This window comes from Hylobates moloch, unplaced genomic scaffold, assembly GCF_009828535.3.
Source record: "Hylobates moloch isolate HMO894 unplaced genomic scaffold, HMol_V3 SCAFFOLD_1, whole genome shotgun sequence".
Lineage (NCBI taxonomy): Eukaryota > Metazoa > Chordata > Mammalia > Primates > Hylobatidae > Hylobates > Hylobates moloch.
Window position 1 is genome coordinate 76,694,453 of NW_026652276.1, and position 19,443 is coordinate 76,713,895.

Sequence of the window (19,443 nt, forward strand, 5' to 3'; positions counted from 1 at the left end):
TTGCACGTTTCTTAAATTTATGCTTGTTATTTTTTTCTTTTTGGTTTTTGTTCCATTTATTAATAGGATTTTTAATGTAATATTTTCTCATTTGTTTTTATCACATAGGAATCTGTTGTTGTGAATAACATTAGTAGGTATTGTAATGTTTTACCCTGGTTTGCATTCCTGGAATTCCTGTAATAAGTCAGCCTGGTTAAGATGAATTATTCTTTTACTATACTGTTGTGTATGGTTAGCTAATACTTTATTTAGGATTGCCACAAGATTTAATGAGACTAGTATAATCTATTCTTATCTTTTAAAAACATATTAAAAATTAAACTCCAGAGACTTTTACTTGTTTAAATAATAAAATTGATAATTTTCACAAAGCAGATGACATTTTCTAATGAAAATTACTTATTTGAACAGTGGAATAGTGAGGCAAGCAAACCAACTTTTCATGCCCTCAAATAAAAGAAAATATATAAATTTATTGTGACATTAACTAAATTGTTTTCCTGCAGGTTGCTGCTCCAAGATAGCCAAAATGTGGAAGCACTGAGAATGCAGGCACTCTACTATGTGTGTAGGGAGGGGGATATAGAGAAGGTAAGTGGCATTGTATTATTTAAGTTTCCTATATTAAAAAATATATGTCATTACACATACACACACATACACACATGTGTGTGCACGTGCATATACATTAAAGCCTTGAAGTTCTCTTTTAGAATATACGTCATGGTAGTTTTTAGTTGATTACTAGACTATACCTTAACAAAGAGGTCAGCTTCTGAAATCTATTAGTAAAGCAAAAATATTACACAGTTAATATTACCCTTGAAAATCCCTTAAATCATTAATTATAGTATATATGGCTTTCTGTATGAAACTCCTGTGTAGTAATATATATGATTAATGTAACCAGTGATACTAGATATGAAAAAGTATGTATGCAAAATGTAATTTATAGTATATTTACAATTTAACTGAATTTGCAAAAATTAAATGGGCTTAGGATAAAATCCCATTGTACCTGATAATAAAGCACATCTGTTTCTGTAGTAGTGAACACATTGACTGTAGATTGGATCATGGAGTGCCAAACTCTAATCTGAAGGAAATAATATTAGTATAACATGTAGTATATTTGCATTGTGTTTAGTGTGGTTAAATTGGTTAATGTGACAGTGTCTGATAGATACTTCAGTAAATACTAGGAGTATCTTAGTAGGGGTAAATCTTCAGTAAATTTTCCATGCATTGAAATTACTTATACTAAGTACTGTAATGATTTTTTTATTCTAGAAAATATTTTGAATATAAACCAGTCTATATAGGCAATTGAAGGGCTGATCTCATATACTTGTAAATACATTATCATTCGTATCTCATTTGTGTCGTGAATTAACTGTTGGAGGTGGAGCTGGGCATGTGCAGTTAATGGAATATTATGGGTGTCTTTGCCTATCCAAAGGTTTCCATTCAATAACAAGTATTAAAGAAACACATTCTAAAACATATTTATAATTATTGAGTTTGTTAGAATCTTAAATATGTTTTATAACATATAATCATCCATTGGAGGAGGAGGAATTTATAAAAGCAAAGGTCTTTTAAAATACTAGTAGGGTTATGCTTTGTTAGTGTATATGTGCCTGTATTATGTTGTTTTTGCTTAGTATATTTTAAAGTTAATACCAGTTCCTTTTGTTTTAGGCTTCCACCAAGCTGGAAAACTTGGGAAATGCATTGGATGCCGTGGAACCACAGAATGCTCAACTTTTCTATAACATTACACTCGCCTTCAGCAGAACTGTGAGAGTGCCTACCATGTACCAGAGCTCTGTTATCTGTAGTAGAGGACATAAAATAAGTGGAAAAGGTGGAAGCAGGGAAGAGCATATGGCCTAGAGTGCAAATATGTATTTAAATATATGATATACTCCTAGGAAAGGCAGTTTAGAGGAGTTGTGGTTTCCAACTATAAGATGCCCTGATGGAGGCTTCATGGAGGAAATGCCACTTATTGATCTTTTAAGCATAACGAAGTGCCTTCCAAAGGAAGTAGAAGGTAGTTTATTTTCATCAGAGCATAAGATTTATGACCAGGATTGCTCTTAGCTTTTGTTTTTTAAAACTATTTTTAAAAAGTTTTAAAGTGTATAAAAGACCATTTTGGTGAAGAAAATGGTTGGTATCTTATTTTTTTAAAAACAACAGGAAAGAAGTGTTTTTATTATAAGCTCCCAGTAGAAGAAAGGTAATCAAGAATGAAATAGAAAAGGCCGGGCGCGGTGGCTCACGCTTGTAATCCCAGCGCTTTGGGAGGCCGAGGCGGGTGGATCACGGGGTCAGGAGATCGAGACCACGGTGAAACCCCGTCTCTACTAAAAATACAAAAAATTCGCCGGGCGAGGTGGCGGGCGACTGTAGTCCCAGCTACTCGGAGAGGCTGAGGCAGGAGAATAGTGTGAACCCGGGAGGCGGAGCTTGCAGTGAGCCGAGATTGCGCCACTGCCCTCCAGCCTGGGCAACAGAGCGAGACTCCGTCTCAAAAAAAAAAAGAATGAAAGAGAAAAATACAGTAGAATCTCGAAATCAATACAAGGAATGAGAATATTGAAAAGTTCATTAAACTAGGAAGGTTAAAATAATTAGCAAGCATAAAGTTGAAAGAAAAAAGGATATTGTTAAATGACATGAATATACTGAATTTTCTTATTTAAAAACAAAGATATCAGATTGTGTAAACTTTAAAGGAAGAAAACTCCCTGCTGCAACAAAAGTTTGAATTAAGGAGGTATTTACCTTTTTTGCTTACCATAGTGCTAGACACATTATTGCAATTAGTTTTTTACTAAGCTTATAAAATTATATAAGTTCAAACATTTGAATAAATATTTTACTCTTAAAGTTTGTTGTCTTGAAAAATTATGTACTTATTCTAACAAGACTGCTATTTCTTGACATTTTTTTCAAGAAGATTCTAAGGCATGAGCTCTTAAAATATTCTCACTGATGGCATAGCTAGTGTTTAGGGGGAAAACAGATCCTAGTCTTAGTTTTTTATTCAATAAGAAAAAACATACATATATTATACACACACACACACACACACACACACACACACACACACGTAACCATAAAATAATGGTTTTCTTGTTTAATCTGTAAAACAGTCATGAGACAGCTTGGAAAAGGAGTTCAAAAAAATGTTTTTGCAGTGACATCATTAGAAGTGTACTTTTCATACTAGTTATTTTGTAAAAGCATTATATTCATTAGGATATATAAGTTCTGATAGAATATAAACTCTTGATGCATTGTCTAGATAATAGGAAAGTTTTATTTTTCCTTAATTATTAATTTTTTTTCTTTTTCATCACTCCTGTGAAGTACAAATAATATATATATTTAGAAAAAATAATCCTTCAGTCTCAGTAGAAATGTTAGACTTTGAAATCTTACATCTTTTTTTTTTTCTTTTTAGTGTGGACGTAGTCAACTCCTTCTTCAAAAAATTCAAACGTTACTTGAGAGAGCTTTTAGTTTAAACCCTCAACAATCAGAATTTGCTACAGAACTTGGATACCAAATGATTTTACAAGGAAGAGTTAAAGAGGCACTGAAGTGGTATAAGACCGCCATGACACTTGATGAGACTAGTGTGTCTGCCCTAGTTGGTATGACAACTGTTTTCGTAAATATTTATAATATAGATACAAGTAGCAATTTCTTTTAACTTGCCGTTAGAGAAGAACACATGGATTTTGTGGTTTTCTAAACTTAAATTGTTCCCTACTACCCACACTCGAAAAAGTCATGTCTTTAAAAATAAAATTTTTAATTCACAAATAATATCTTGAGAGAATAGATTTTTATAACGTGGTTCCTATAAATTATGAATTCTTCAGTAAATGATTTTATAAGGTCCAAGGCTACCCATTTTGTTTTCTTTCACTCTTTTCATTTTCTTTCTGTTGTTTTTAATCTAAAACATTAAAGTATTGTGATGAGGGAAAACGTGTTTTATTAATGTTGTTATGTTAGCTTGAAGAGTGCATCCCTGAATTGGTGTGGACTTTGACTGTCTTTCTGCTGTTTGATTTTAGGATTTATCCAATGTCAGTTGATAGAAGGGCAATTACAGGATGCAGATCAGCAGCTAGAATTTTTAAATGAAATCCAGCAGTCCATTGGAAAATCTGCGGTACAGTATTTTATTTTATCAGATGGTAGATGCTAGCTGTTTATAAAATATTAAATTATTAATCAGTCTTATTGTTTTGTAATGGCTGTAAAGCACTAGTGTACACTAATTTTAATATGTAATTGCATTTATTAATTTACCTCCATTCAAAACTAAACTTTATTCTTCTGAATGATTCTAAAAGTCTATTCAAGCTAATACTTGAGTTTGAACAAATAATTGCATATCAGTAGCACATTACATGCATTTGAAATCTAAATGGAAATAAATGGCTTTATAACTAAATGGAATAATTTCTGAAAACTACTTATTTTCTAGGAATTGATCTATTTACATGCAGTTCTTGCCATGAAGAAAAATAAACGACAAGAAGAAGTTATTAATTTGTTAAATGATGTCCTGGACACTCACTTTTCACAATTAGAAGGTTTGCCTCTTGGCATACAGTATTTTGAAAAGCTAAATCCTGATTTCTTGTTAGAAATTGTTATGGAATATCTGAGCTTCTGTCCAATGCAGGTAAGTAATTATGAGACTTACTTTCAAGGATGCATTTACTTGACGTTTTATCGAAGAACTTAAAAGTTTTCTTTGATGCATTAGACTATATCGGCATCTTAAAATGGTAGTATTTGTATCTATGTTAGTTGAAATCGCTTTTAATCAGACTGTTTTTAGTAATGACTGCTGTCAACTACTGAAAGTATTGGTTTGCAAATATTCATTTGTATTTCATAAAATCTTAAAATCTTCTGTTTAAAGAAATATTAAAAGTCATCTAATTCAGACACCTACCTTATATTTGCTTCTAGTCTGTAACATCACTGTCAAGTGCCTATCCCATGTCTGGACACACTAAAATGAAGTTCTTGTCATATAACTATGATTGTTAGCTTGTGTTTCCTGTGTTAGGTCAAACTCTGCTTTTGGTTAAAAAAAAAAAAAAAAAAAAAAAAGACCATTTACTGGTCCTCCTTCTGCTCCCTAGATTGACATAGGGCAAGTCCAGTTGCTTAGAGCAAGGATCATTCCTCATGCATTAAACAGACCTTCAGATATTGGCAATTAGTTTTCATGTTCCACTAAACAACTCTAGGTTTCCAGCCATTTATGTTTTATATGAAATAGTTTTGAGAATTCTGTGTGTGAATCTGATGATATTCTTTATTTTGTCTGTGCCTCTCATTAAGTTTACTATTCCAAATGTGGATTTGACCTGCAAGAACTAGAGTAGACCTTTTCCTCCCTTATTCTGGAAGTCCATCCAACTTTCTTTTTATAAATCACATTACATTAATGACCTCTATTGAATTAACAGTTAATTAAAGACTTTCAGTCTCTTACTTGTTGTACCTTTGGACTCAAATGTAGGACTCTACATTTATTCCTATGAAATTTTATCTTTTCAGATTCATCTCATAATTCCATGTTATCATATTCCTTGTGGATCATGATTGTCACCTATTTTAGATGGATCTTTATTGTCATCTGTCATCTGCTTTATCTAGCTCTGAGATAACTATTACTATAATGTTCTTTTCCAAGCATTAACAGTTTTGAGTAGAATTGAAGATGAAACCCTATGTTGTACTACCAGAGATTTCTTTCCAAATTGATGTGGATTTATTAGTCAGCACTCTTATTACAGATAGTAAGCAGATACAGACATCCTAACTTTATTATATTCAGCTCACATTCAGCACAGGGATATCAGAGCAGGCACTATCAAGTGTTCCATTGCTGAAAGCAAACTTCTTAGCATTCTCCCTGATCTATAGCTTCAGTAACTGTGTTAACATGGGAAACAAGGAAAATGACCTTCCCTTAGGGAACCCATACAGCCTTTTCGATTATCATGTCCTTTTCTAGGCTTTCATTACCATTTATTTTTTAAACTTAAACGCTCATAGAATTGTACCTGGGATTGACCTCAGACTCCCCAGTCATAATCCATTTTCCCTTGCTTGGAAGTTGGAATACCTTTTTTTCGGTATTAATCTAGTATTCAAGATTCATTCTACAAATGTTTATAGAGTACCTAGCACTCTACTTAGAGCTGGGGAAATACCCATGTAAAACAAACTACATTCCTTTCCCCTGAGGCATGTATTCCAACAGGAGGAGACAGATAATACAATTAAGTCAATTGTATACTATGTTTAGAAAATGACAGGAGAAAATAATAGAGCATGGTGGGGTGATGGTGATTTTAGATACAGTGGTCAGGATAGGCCTCATGAAGAGGGTAAGATCTGAACAAAGACTTGAAAATAGGATATATATATATAACTGCTAGGATATGTGTATATATATATATATACACATATATATATAAAACTGCTAGGATATATATATATATATATACACACACATATATATATAGGAGTTTATATATATACTCCATATATACATATGGGAGTTTATTAAAGAATATTAACTCACACGATCACAATGTCCCACAGTAGGCTGTCTGTAAGCCAAGGAGCAAAGAAGCCAGTCCGAGTCCCAAAGCCGAAGCACTTGGAGTCCAATGTTCAAGGAAGCATCCAGCATGAGAGAAAGATGTAGACTGGGAGGCTAAGGTTAGCCTGTCTAGTCTTTTCACATTTTTCTACCTGCTTTATATTCCAGCCATGCTGGCAGCTGATTAGACACTGCCCACCCAAATTAAGGGTGGGTCTGCCTTTCTCAGCCTATTGACTCAAACGTTAATCTCCTTTGGCAACATTCTCACAGACACACCCAGGATCAAGACGTTGCATCCTTCAATACAATCATGTTGACAGTATTAACCATCACAGAACATGTGAAAATATGGTAGAGTGTTTCAGACAATGGGAGCAGCTGGTGCAGAAGCCTAAAGGGACACGAGGAGACAAATGTGGCTGGGGCAGGGTGAGGAGGAGGAGGAGAGTAGTCAGAGATGAGGTCATTCCACAGGAGACCAGCCCAGGTAGGGCCGTAGCAGTTCTTATAACTCCTTTGGCTTTAATTCTGAGTACAATGGGGTACAATGGGGAGTCACCAAAAGGCTTCCAGAATGATCCAAGTCAACATTTTAACTCAATGTTTTAATGGATTTCTCTATCAGATGTGCTGAGAATAAACTGTAGATAGAACAAGAAATAATGCATTAAGTGGTAGTTGGGTCTCTAGTTCAAATAGACATCCTATTTTCCTTTACCAGGAAATTCTGTTTTCCTTTACCAGCATGATAGAAAGTAATCAGCCTATGTGATACTGTTTTCATGGGGAAATATCAGAAAGGCAGAATTGTCTCTTTAGCTCTGTTCCTACTTCTTTGACCGTTTTATAGACATAATTTTGTTTAGAATTTTAATTGAACAAACGATATCTTAAAGGTCTGCAATAACTATTTTTTCTATGATTGCACATTGAAATTGTTTGCAGTAAAAATGATGGTTGTTCTCAACTCATTCTTAGCAGGTGACAAAGAACATTATCATAACCTCACCATCACACTTTCACTTTTTTTACTTAGGCAGAAAAAAATACATATTTTTAAACTATTTGCTCTGTATCTATTACTGTGCAAAGAAGCATAAAAGTCTTATCTTCAAGACACATAAAAACCCATAGGCCTATAAAAGAAGCAAAACTAAATATGAAACTACCAGTAGAACTGTATGGGTATTATACAGTGCTAAATTTCATTATATAGATTATATATGAATAATATAAAGAAGTTGAAGTATTCTAGGCAATAATAGTCATATTCTGATTATCTTTTTGAGCGTATATATTGTGTGTGTCAACATAAGTAATTTGTAGCACTTTCTTGTTGGTAATAATGGCTCATTATAGGAGTAATTTTCCATAAGAGGGCACAGTCCAATTGAAGATCTTTATGTGTCAGGGGGCATGGGGTGGAGAGGATCATCCTTATATAAAGAAACAGCCTTAGTAAGGCAAAGCAGGAGGAATGAACATTTTATATTTAAATTCTGATATCACATTACTAAATTGTGATTGGATGACCATTGGATAAAGGTTGGTTAGGTAGACAGCCATCATAAGAATAAGAAACAAGGGCCGGGCGCGGTGGCTCACGCTTGTAATCTCAGCACTTTGGGAGGCTGAGGCAGGCGGATCACGAGGTCAGGAGATCGAGACCACGGTGAAACCCCGTCTCTACTAAAAATACAAAAAAAATTAGCTGAGCGTGGTGGCGGGCGCCTGTAGTCCCAGCTACTCGGAGAGGCTGAGGCAGGAGAATGGCGTGAACCCGGGAGGTGGAGCTTGCAGTGAGCCGAGATTGCGCCGCTGCACTCCAGCCTGGGTGACAGAGCGAGACTCGGTCTCAAAAAAAAAAAAAAGAATAAGAAACAGTGAAAAGAATAAAGCAGTGTTCTAGTATCACTTTAATTATCATACTCATTATTAATTGAAAGGAAAACTTTGAGGGTCTAAAACATGCCAGGATGAAGAGTGGGGAATGTAAAGGTATGAGACATTAAGTTTAGCATAGTGAGTGTTCTACCTTCTGTTTACTACTGGGGGAAATCTAAATTCTTTAAAAACTGGTTTACAATAATCTAGGGGATAATGAAAGTAATTGAATTTAGCAAATCACAAGGCAGATCTAGAATTCGAACACTTACTGCCTTGACTCTGTCAGTTCTAGCAAGAAACTCTATCTCTCAGTTATCTTTCCTTTAACGGATATATTTCTCTGATAAAACTTTTGAATAGATATAACCCACTTGATATGTTATCCATTTAGTAATTGTGTAATAGTTTCATAATTATTTTGCTGAACAGGAGCCATTATTTGCATTGTCTGTTCATAGATCCCAGGGAAATAAATTAGTATTAGTTAAGTCATAATAAAGGTATTACAAAATAAGTGAAATCAAAGAAATTTTAGAAAAATGTATATAGCTTGGTTAGTTATACTAAAATTAATATATGTTCATTTTTAGCTAAATATTATTTTTACACTTATAAAATGATCTGCTGGTTTGTTTTGTTTAGCCTGCAAGTCCTGGGCAACCTCTTTGTCCACTTCTCAGGCGTTGTGTCTCAGTCCTGGAGACTGTAGTAAGAACTGTTCCAGGTCTTCTGCAAACTATCTTCCTAATAGCAAAAGTGAAATATTTGTCAGGTAGAGTATACCTTAAAAACTTTTAACCTTTTTATTCTGATGTTGATAAAAACAAGCGTAAATAAATTAAGCACTCTGTATATATAAATAGTCACATAAAATGTACATTTTGTAAATGCATAGATAAGTAATTTTAATCCAAAATAGAATTGCATAATTTACTATTTAATCCTTTAAAAATTACTATAAACTTGTGTGGCTTAAGCGAATTGCTGGGAAAATGCAGTTGTACCACTTTAAAAAAAAGTCTGTCAGAAATTACTGGAGACTGGCAATAAGAATTTACAGTCATTAATCCATGGTTGTGTTCTTACTGGTATAACCAAATGCAACATTTGCCAGATTTCAGGCCCTAATGAAAAGTACTGAGTAATTCCTGTTTAGTTTCTGTGAATAGTTATGGATAGCTTAAAATAAAAGCAACTCAGTTATAACCTTAGTTTCCTAAGGCATAGACAAATGCCTGACTTTACACATAAAAATAGACCATCATGGCTGGGTGCGGTGGCTCACACCTGTAATCCCAACAGATTGGGAGGCCAAAGCGAGCAGATTACTTGAGCCTGGGAGTTCAAGACCAGCCTGGGCAACATGGAGAAACCTCATCTCTACAAAAAAATGCAAAAATTAGCTGGGCTTGGTGGCATGTGCCTGTAGTCCCAGCTACTCAGGAGACTGAAGTGGGAGGATCACCTGAGCCCAAGGAGGTTGAGGCTGCATTGAGCCAGGATCGTGCCACTGCACTCCAGCGTCAGCGATGGGAGTGAGACCCTGTCTCATTAAAAAAAAAAAAAAACAGCTGAGCGCGGTGGCTCACGCCTGTAATCCCAGTACTTTGGGAGGCCCAGACCGGTGGATCACGAGGTCAGGAGATCGAGACCATCCTGGCCAACACGGTGAAACCCCGTCTCTACTAAAAACACAAAAAATTAGCCAGGCATGGTGGCAGGCGCCTGTAGTCCCAGCCACTGGGGAGGCTAAGGCAGGAGAATGGTATGAACCTGGGAGGTGGAGCTTGCAGTGAGCAGATCGTGCCACTGCACTCCAGCCTGGGTGACAGAGTGAGACTCTGTCTCGGAAAAAAAAAGGACCATCATATTATGCTTGTCTGTATGTACCTTTGGCAACTGAATGCTATAAAAGTAAATAACGTTTGTAAAACTGTTAAGAGCAGAAACCAACTTAAAGGTATTTTCATGAATAGTTACTTCCTGTAATATAATGGAGTGATGAGATTGTCTTTACTGCTTCTTTGGACCTCTGTTTTCTTTCTTTATTTTATTTTTTATTTCAATTTTTTATTTGTATTGGGTACAAATAGTTTTTGGATACATGGATGAATTGCATAGTGCTGAAGTCTGGAATTTTAGTGCACCTATCACGTGAGTAGTGTACATTGTACCCAATATGAAGCTTTCTATCCCACACCCTCTTCCCATCCTCCCTCTTCTAAGTCTCCAAAGTCCACTATATCACTCTGTTTGCCTTTATACCCATAGCTTAGCTACTACTTACAAGTGAGAACATACAGTATTTGGTTTTCCATTCCTTAGTTACTTCATTTAGATTAATGGCCTCCAGTTCCATCCAGGTTGCTATAAAACACATTATGTCATTATTTTTTTACAGCTGAGTAGTGTTCTGTGGTGTATATAGATCACATTTTATTTGTCTACTCATCGGTTGATGGACACTTAGGTTGGTTCCATATCTTTGCAATTATGAATTGTACTGCAAGAAACATACACATGCAGGTGACTTTTTGTTATAATGACTTCTTTTCCTTTGGGTAGATATCCAGTAGTGGGATTTCTGGATTGAATGGTAAATCTACTTTTAGTTCTTTGAGAAATCTTCATACTATTTTCCAAAGAAGTTGTACTAATTTACATTCTCACTAGCAATGTATTAAGTGTTCCCTTTGACCACATCCATGCCAACGTCTTTTTTTTTTTTTTTTTTTTTTTTTGACTTTTTAATAGTGGCTATTCTGGCTGTGGTAAGGTGGTACCTAACTATAGTTTTAATTTACATTTCCCTGATGATCAGTGACGTTGAGCATTTTTTAAAAATGTTTATGGGCCATTTGTATATCTTCTTTAGATAAATGTCTATTCATGTCATTTGCCCACTTTTTAATGGGATTTTTTTTTCTTGATGATTTGTTTGGATTCCTTATAGATTGTGGAAATTATGGACTTCTGTTTTAACTGTTAAAAAAAATTTAGATGATGTCAGAGGGTTGTTTTACCTCTAAAACATTTCAATTGTAAGAAGTGACACTAATACTTTCTGACTGAATTGTACTATTAAGCCACATGATATTTCAGCTTTTCTCCTAATTGGAAGGGGTATCACCTACTAAATAATTAGACTGGGACGTTGATTCCTATAATTTATTAAGTATTTATATTGTGAAAATTTATATAAGTCACAATCTAGTAATACTTAATTGTTAAAGTCTCTAGTCAGGAAAATTTCTTATATTAATCCCATTTTTAAGAATAACAGCCTACATAAGAATGATACAATGGACTTTGGGGACTCAGGGAAAAGGGTGGGAGGAGAGTGAGGGAGGGATAAAAGACTATACACATTGGGTACAGTGCTTGGGTGATGAGTGCACCAGAATTTCAGAAATCACCACTAAATAACTTACTCATGTAACCAAACACTGCCTGTTCCCCAAAAACCTATTTAAATAAAAAAAAAGAATAAGAAAATTTCTAGTAACCAAAAAAAAAAAAAAAAAAGAGGAAGAGCAGCCTTAAGTCATGTGAAATACTGCTAGCATGTGTCTGAATAGTAGTATTTTTGCTAAATTGCCAACTGCAATGACTTCTGACGCCAACTAGTTGGAGTTGGGTCAAACATCAAAGGTTAAGGGCACAGTCCTCCATAAAACTGCCCTGACTTCAGACACCAGCCACAGATTTGGGCACTGCTAGAGCCTCCTGTGCTTTTGACTAGCTGCAAATTTGGAGGTCCCTCAGTTTCATTAATTTACTAGAGTGAATCACAGAATTCAAGAAAGCACTAGACTTAAAACTACAGTTTTATTATAGCAACAGGATACTAACCCAAATCAGCAACAGAGAGAGATGCACAGGGTGAGGTCTGATAGGGTCCCAAATGTAAAGCTTCCGTTGTCCTCTCCCCATGGAGTCAGGAGACATCACCTTCCTGACGTGTCAATGTGTGACCATCAGAGTATTAGCAACCAAGGAAGCTCACCAAGATTTGGTGTCCCTAGCTTTTATTGGGATTTCATTAAGTAGGAATGGATTAAATCATTGGCCATATGATTGAATTCAATATCCAGTCCCCCACCGACTGATAATGTGGCTCTAAGCACCAACCCTCTAATCACAGGGTTGGTCTTTCTGGCACAGCCAGCCTCCATTCCAAGTCATATCTTTAGCATAAACTATCTAGGGGCACACCATGAGTCTCTTCATTAGGATAAACTGTCAGGGTCCATAATGAATAACACGGAAATCCCTAACATGAGGGAAATTTCAAGAGTTAGAGTCTCCTTCCAGGAACCCAAGACAAACGCCAGCCAAATGCTTTATTACACAGAATTCTGACAAAGATAGATACACAGGGCTGAAACGTCTTTCAGTTTTACTCAAGGGAAATTGGACTGCTCTTAGAAAGAATGTGATGTTGGTGTTGATCTCTGGTGACGTGGTCTATTTTCCTCAACAGTAATGACCCGCTTCTCATTTTTAACTATTTAGTATCCTTTGAAATATTTTAAATATTTAGTATCCTACCCTACATATCCATCTCCTCACCCTTAAAAGAAACAAAGATTCTCATTTCTGTTACTCATACAGTACTCATTTTCTTCAGTCTCTTAGTTGCAAACCCTAATTCTCTATGCACTTTCTCCTGTTAGTACAACCTATTTCTTCAAATTATCGCCTTAATCCTTCTCCTTCCTAAAAGAATTTTCACACAAATTTATTATGCCTAACTTTTCTTTTTTGTACCTGTGTAGTTTTGAGTGTTGGATTGTATCACAATAAATAAAGAATCTAACATTATTAATTATGCTTGACGGTTGATTGCTAAACTTTGATGCCATGTTTAGTAAGTTATTATGCTATCTCAGCCAGTTAGTTTTCTATTAATCCTCCGTCTCTGAGAAGAACGTTTTCAGTCTCAGTGCATGTCTGTTACCGGTAAGTTAAGCCTTATTTTGTTGACTGAGGCATCAGGTGAAGTTGAGGGGCATAAATGAACAGAAAATCATTTAGGCTGTCTTTTTCCCCCATTCTCCTAGCAAAGAGAAATGGGGAGTTAGCCTACTTACATCTTCTTAAGGCCCATTTATGAGGTGACTAAGTGCAGATCAGTGCAGGTTACATCATGAGAAACTTCTAAGAATCAATGCAATGTTTTCCTCAGAAGAGCCTCTTACCGCATCTATCAGCCCAAGGTCAATTCCTCGATTCCTATCACTTTAATCTTGATTATTTCCTTCTATTTTAAGACTCCCAGATATACAACTGGCATTATTTCCGTTGGTATTTAAAGGTATTTTAAATCTATAACTCGTATTTCTGAATCTCTGAAGTATATCCTTAGACCTTTTTTGTTATTTTATGTATAGTAGTAATAGAATTTTTGACCAAGAATGATTACTAGACTAATATCCTCTTTGTTAACGTAAGTGACACAACAAAATTCTAGCTATTTAAATGTTTTTGTTCTACATAATTTATTTTAATGAAATTATAAATAAAACCTTTTTTTGACGAGGAAAATAAAGGTCCATTTATTGGCCTCTCAGTAACGCCAGTGCTTGGCTCTCATCCTTTCCTGCTTTCCCTGGCTTGCTCGTTAGGATCAAGGGCTTGCCTGACTTGCAGGTGTATTCATTCATGTAGACTAGAAGGAAGCTAACTAGTGCAGATGGAATTAAACCATGGCCTATGAACAGCAAACTTTAAGTTTACAAACACTAGGGCTATCCGTCACCTAAACACTCTTCTTCCTCTTCCCTCTCAGATCTCCATTTCTTAATCATTTGAATTATAACAATGCATTGTTTTTCTTATTAGGTGATATTGAAGCAGCTTTTAATAACCTTCAGCATTGCTTAGAACACAATCCCTCTTATGCCGATGCTCATCTGCTGCTAGCTCAGGTTTACTTGTCTCAAGAAAAAGTCAAATTGTGTTCTCAGTCTCTTGAACTTTGTCTGAGCTATGATTTTAAGGTAAGTATTCCAGACTGAAGTGGATAAGACATATCACCCTCCTTGAAAGCTTACATATTTAAGTATTTTGTGTTTTAGCCTGTAGTATTTTGCTAACAGTTGCATTTTTAATGGAAAAAAAAATTGAACTCACAAGCAGTAGGAGGAAAAATTCAGGCAACTCAGGTATGGGTAAAAAACTGTGGACTTGGTGACAAAAATCCTGAGGTTAACGTCTGGTCTTTCACTTCTCTCTGAGCCTCAGTTTTCTTTTCTGTAAAACTCATTTACTAATACTCTGCTGTTACAGTGAGAATTAAATGCAATAATGAAGGTATATAAAAATGATGATCCTTATGTCAAATATTTTTATGTATAAAGATAATAATTGTCTGTTTATTTCTTGGACCTTAGTTTTTAATAACTTCTTTTTAGATTCATTGTGAAAGAACATCTTGTCATTTTGAAAGTAATTTTGTAGTTTGAGGATATAAAAACACAGTACATTTCTATCCAAGATATTATGTGTTACATCCAGTATCCACTCAACGTTAGGGAGAATCCTAGGTTCAGTTGCTTCCTGAACTACCTCAAGTCATGGAGGAGCTCTGAAAGCTTTTGCTTTGCTTCACAGGGTCATGAACCCTGTTAAGGGAGAACCCTTCAGTGAATTAGAGAATCCTAACTAAGATTTGCAGAAGGCCGGGCGCGGTGGCTCATGCCTGTAATCCCAGCACTTTGGGAGGCCAAGGCGGGCGGATCACAAGGTCAGGAGATCAAGACCATCCTGGCTAACATGGTAAAACCCCGTCTCTACTAAAAATACAAAAAAAGTAGCCAGGCGTGGTGGCGGGCGCCTGTAGTCCCAGCTACTCGGGAGGCTGAGGCAGGAGAATGGCGTGAACCTGGGAGGCAGAGCTTGCAGTGAACCGAGATCGTGCCACTGCACTCCAGCCTGGGTGACAGAGCGAGACTCCATCTCAAAAAAAAAAAAAAAAAAAAATTTGCAGAAAATATCACCTGCTTCTTATGATAGTGGTTTTCAAGACTAGTGTATGTCAGATCCTCAGTGCTGGTGCCCCACCTCTTCTGAGTCAAAATCTCTGAGGAAGGAGCACAAGCGTGAGTCTCACACGAAGCTCTGTAAGCAAATGTGCAGGCTGCCTAAGGTTGAGAACCTCAGCATCAGGAGGATTATAGACTTCCTAATCACTAGGTGGCTGCCATGTCACCTCATTCTGGGTCCTCTCCTTCCCTTTGACTTCTTTTTCCCACCTCATTTTTATCATTCTCTTATGTTTTCTGTATATACTGTTGATAGCCAACGTAAAGATGTAAGCTTCAGAACTACATATTTAGGAATAGTGTCAAAGGGGAAGGTCAATGTTTGATTAAAATGTCCTGAAACTTTTAATCTTCAAATTAAAAAAATAAAGGGGAAAAACAGAGTTTCTAGAAATCTAATAACTTCATATCAGTCCCAGAAGTGCCAGATAAAGAAATTCCTTTCCTGAAAATTCAAATAATCTCTTAGAATGTATTTGCTAGCCTTATAAACCTTGTTTGCCCTTTCTCTTCTGTCACAATAGAAATATGTAATCAACCTCTTTGTCATCTCAAAGGATGCAGGAAGAAGCAATTTTCCTGAATCTGATTTAATGTGATACATAATCAGAGGGTTAATAAGAGGGCAGAGATAGACCTCATGCATACAACCAAAGATGGACTGTTCTCAGTGATCTCATTATTTTAATGTTTGATGGATTGTAAATTATGTGTTGATGTTGTAAGCACTCCAAGGAAATATTATTAAATATTATTCTTCAGGTGAGAGACTATCCTTTATATCATTTGATAAAAGCTCAGTCACAAAAGAAAATGGGAGAAATAGCAGACGCAATTAAAACACTGCATATGGCAATGAGTTTACCAGGAATGAAAAGAATTGGAGCTTCCACAAAATCAAAAGACAGAAAAACTGAAGTTGATACAAGCCATCGTTTATCAATCTTTCTTGAATTGATAGACCTTCACCGCTTAAATGGAGAGCAGGTAGGTCAAGTTTTAATTTAAGGGCTCAGATGTGAACTTCCTTATTCTAACATATACATTAGTAGAAACTAAAAAGCTGCCCGGGCATGGTGGCTCACACCTGTAATCCCAGCACTTTGGGAGGCCGAGGCGGATGGATCATCTGAGGTCAGGAGTTCGAGACCAGCCTGGCCAATATGGTGAAACCCTGTCTCTACTAAAAATACAAAAAAATTAGCTGGACATGGTAGTGTGCGTCTGTAGTTCCAGCTGCTCGGGAGGCTGAGGCAGGAGAATCGCTTGAACCTAGGAGGCGGAGGTTGCAGTGAGCCGAGATGACGCCACTGCACTCCAGCCTGAGTGACAGAACGAGACCTCATCTCAAAAAAAAAAAAAAAGAAAAGAAAAGAAAAAAAATGAAAAGCTAAACGTATTCCCTTGACCAAGTGGTAAACTTTAGAAAAATTTATTTTTCATTACCTTGCACTAAAAATAAACTTCCTGTAAGCCCCTGAAAGGTAAACATAATTTGCTCCTGGTTGATCTTAAGTATCAGTGTGCTCATGTTGGCTACAATGGAACATAATAACATGATGTACAACCCTCTTGGTTACCGTGAATGTAATAATATAATGCAGTTATAATCCTATGGATCTCTAAAAAGATTTATACACATATACACAAACACACATTTATGCACACTCCAGAACTACTGAAATAAAAAGAAAGTACCGACCTGAAATTCTAGTAGATGAGGAAACAAAATACTTGATGAATACAGCTTTGGTAAACTCATAGGAATATTATAAAGTCAGATATTTTTAAAAATAATAATATATACAATAAGATAGAAAGTAATTCTGGGAGAATTACAACTTTGTAGAAAATGAAGAACTCAAAGTCATTTGTATCCGTTGTTTTAGGTTGCAACACTTGCTAATCACTTATTTTTCATATTTTAAGAAGGCTGTATTTCTAAATATTTGCCAAATCACAAAGAATTTCCATTTATTTATTGTATTTTTTAGTGATAAGGTCTCACTCTGTCTCCTCGGCTGGCATCCAGTGATACAATCATAGCTCACTGCAACCTAAAACTCCTGGGTCCAAGAGATTTTACCATCTCAGCCTCTCAAGTAGCTGGGCCATGCCCAGCTAGTTTTTAAAATATTTTGTAGAGGGTCTCCCTATGTTATGCAGGATGGTCTCAAACTACTGGGCTCAAGTAATCCACCCAGCTCGGCCTCCCAAAGTGCTGGGATTACAGGTGTGAGAGAATTTCTGTTTTATTAATTAACTTAAAGTACATTTAACAAGTAAGGCCAATTATACCCTATATAGTTGATTCTGAGGTACACTTAAATTACATTTTAACATTTCTGGAATTCTTATAATCTCTGAAGTTGAGATGACTCTTAAATGACATTTTAGATTCATCAAGGTACACATTTGGAAATGAGGTAGAATATTCACCCAAAGTGTAACAACAGTGTTCTGGTGGAGGGAATAATCTGCCACTTAATGAAGAGCCAGCTCTTCATTATTCAGTGCTGGGTGCTTAGTAAGTGCTCATTAATATAGTAGCAGTGACCCTCTGCAGCAGCTGCTGTTGTCCTAGTTATGAAAACATTTATCTAGCTAACAATATTTATAGGCTCATCTGATTTTGGTCATGGGTTTAGTTTTAAATTTTTGAGGTTTCAGAAAATTCTATCAATTTATTTCATAAATATTATAAATATACTAGCATTTATTCTGCATTACAAGAAAATCTCCCTTTCTAGTGTTATTTGTTCACTATTTTGGAAGAATGATATCTTAATTTCATCTTTACAGCATGAGGCAGCCAAAGTTTTACAAGATGCCATCCATGAATTTTCTGGAACATCTGAAGAAGTGCGGGTTACCATTGCTAATGCAGACCTAGCTCTTGCCCAAGGAGATATTGAGCGGGCTTTAAGCATCCTTCAAAGTGTTACAGCCGAACAGCCTTATTTTATAGAGGCCAGAGAAAAAATGGCAGATATTTATCTGAAGCACAGAAAAGATAAAATGTTATATATCACTTGTTTTAGGTAAGTAATTGTCTTAACCCATTTTATTTTGATACATTTAGCCACTAATATTAATTCCCAATTTTTTTTTAACTTTCTTTCAACTGCTTCACAAATACTTTACAGATCGTTTTCTGAATGTGGTCCTGATTCCTTCTACCACCAACTGCAATCACGCTAACCAAGTTGTTTGCTGTCCCTAAAACATAATTATGATTCCTTCAAACTGGCTTACTGTGGTTTCTCAGCTCTCCTTATCAAATATTATTTTTAGACCCTAGATCTTCCTGTTTGAGAAGGGAAATTGTACCCTGTATTTTAATAACTTAAGAGTGTCATGTAATGTAACAGTAATCTAGGGGATAGGCAGGCGTATTTATTAGTCAATATAGTAGTTGTAGAAAAAAGAAGTTATTTTAGTATGTACCATGCTAACGTGTGGATTACAGATATTTCTTGGTGAAAGAGCATGACCTTAAAAGTAAGTCACACTGATGCCACACACACACACACACACACACACACACACACACACACACACGGAGAGAGAGAAAGAGAGAGATTGCTCTTCCTCTTCCCCCCAAACAGAAGGGTAAACATAGAAGCATACACTCTATGTAAGAGAAAATTAACGTTTTTAGCTCTTGAGATCATAGTAAACTGTTGATGAAGTAATTCAGTATTGATTCATCTATGTTATATCAAACTGAAGAAGCTGCTCAGATTCTTTTAAGCGCTGAGTGATTCAGAGAAACTGAGCAGCACCACATGTTTAGACAGATGGACTGGAGTTCCTAGATTGTATTTTCTAAGGTATTTCCAAAAG

At 35.8% G+C, this 19,443-nt stretch overlaps 1 protein-coding gene across 4 annotated transcripts in view; it reads left to right on the top strand.

Annotated features, from left to right (window-relative positions):
- TTC21B (tetratricopeptide repeat domain 21B) overlaps positions 1–19,443 on the top strand; it is a 97,804-nt gene that overhangs the window by 20,454 nt on the left and 57,907 nt on the right. For all 4 annotated transcript variants that reach the window (XM_032755532.2, XM_032755533.2, XM_058441525.1 and 1 more), the window contains 9 exons: positions 510–594; positions 1,705–1,803; positions 3,479–3,671; positions 4,101–4,198; positions 4,517–4,717; positions 9,194–9,323; positions 14,396–14,553; positions 16,360–16,584; positions 18,400–18,638. In XM_032755532.2, coding sequence (XP_032611423.1) covers positions 510–594; positions 1,705–1,803; positions 3,479–3,671; positions 4,101–4,198; positions 4,517–4,717; positions 9,194–9,323; positions 14,396–14,553; positions 16,360–16,584; positions 18,400–18,638 — 1,428 coding nt within the window. The remainder of the gene's footprint in view (positions 1–509; positions 595–1,704; positions 1,804–3,478; positions 3,672–4,100; positions 4,199–4,516; positions 4,718–9,193; positions 9,324–14,395; positions 14,554–16,359; positions 16,585–18,399; positions 18,639–19,443) is intronic.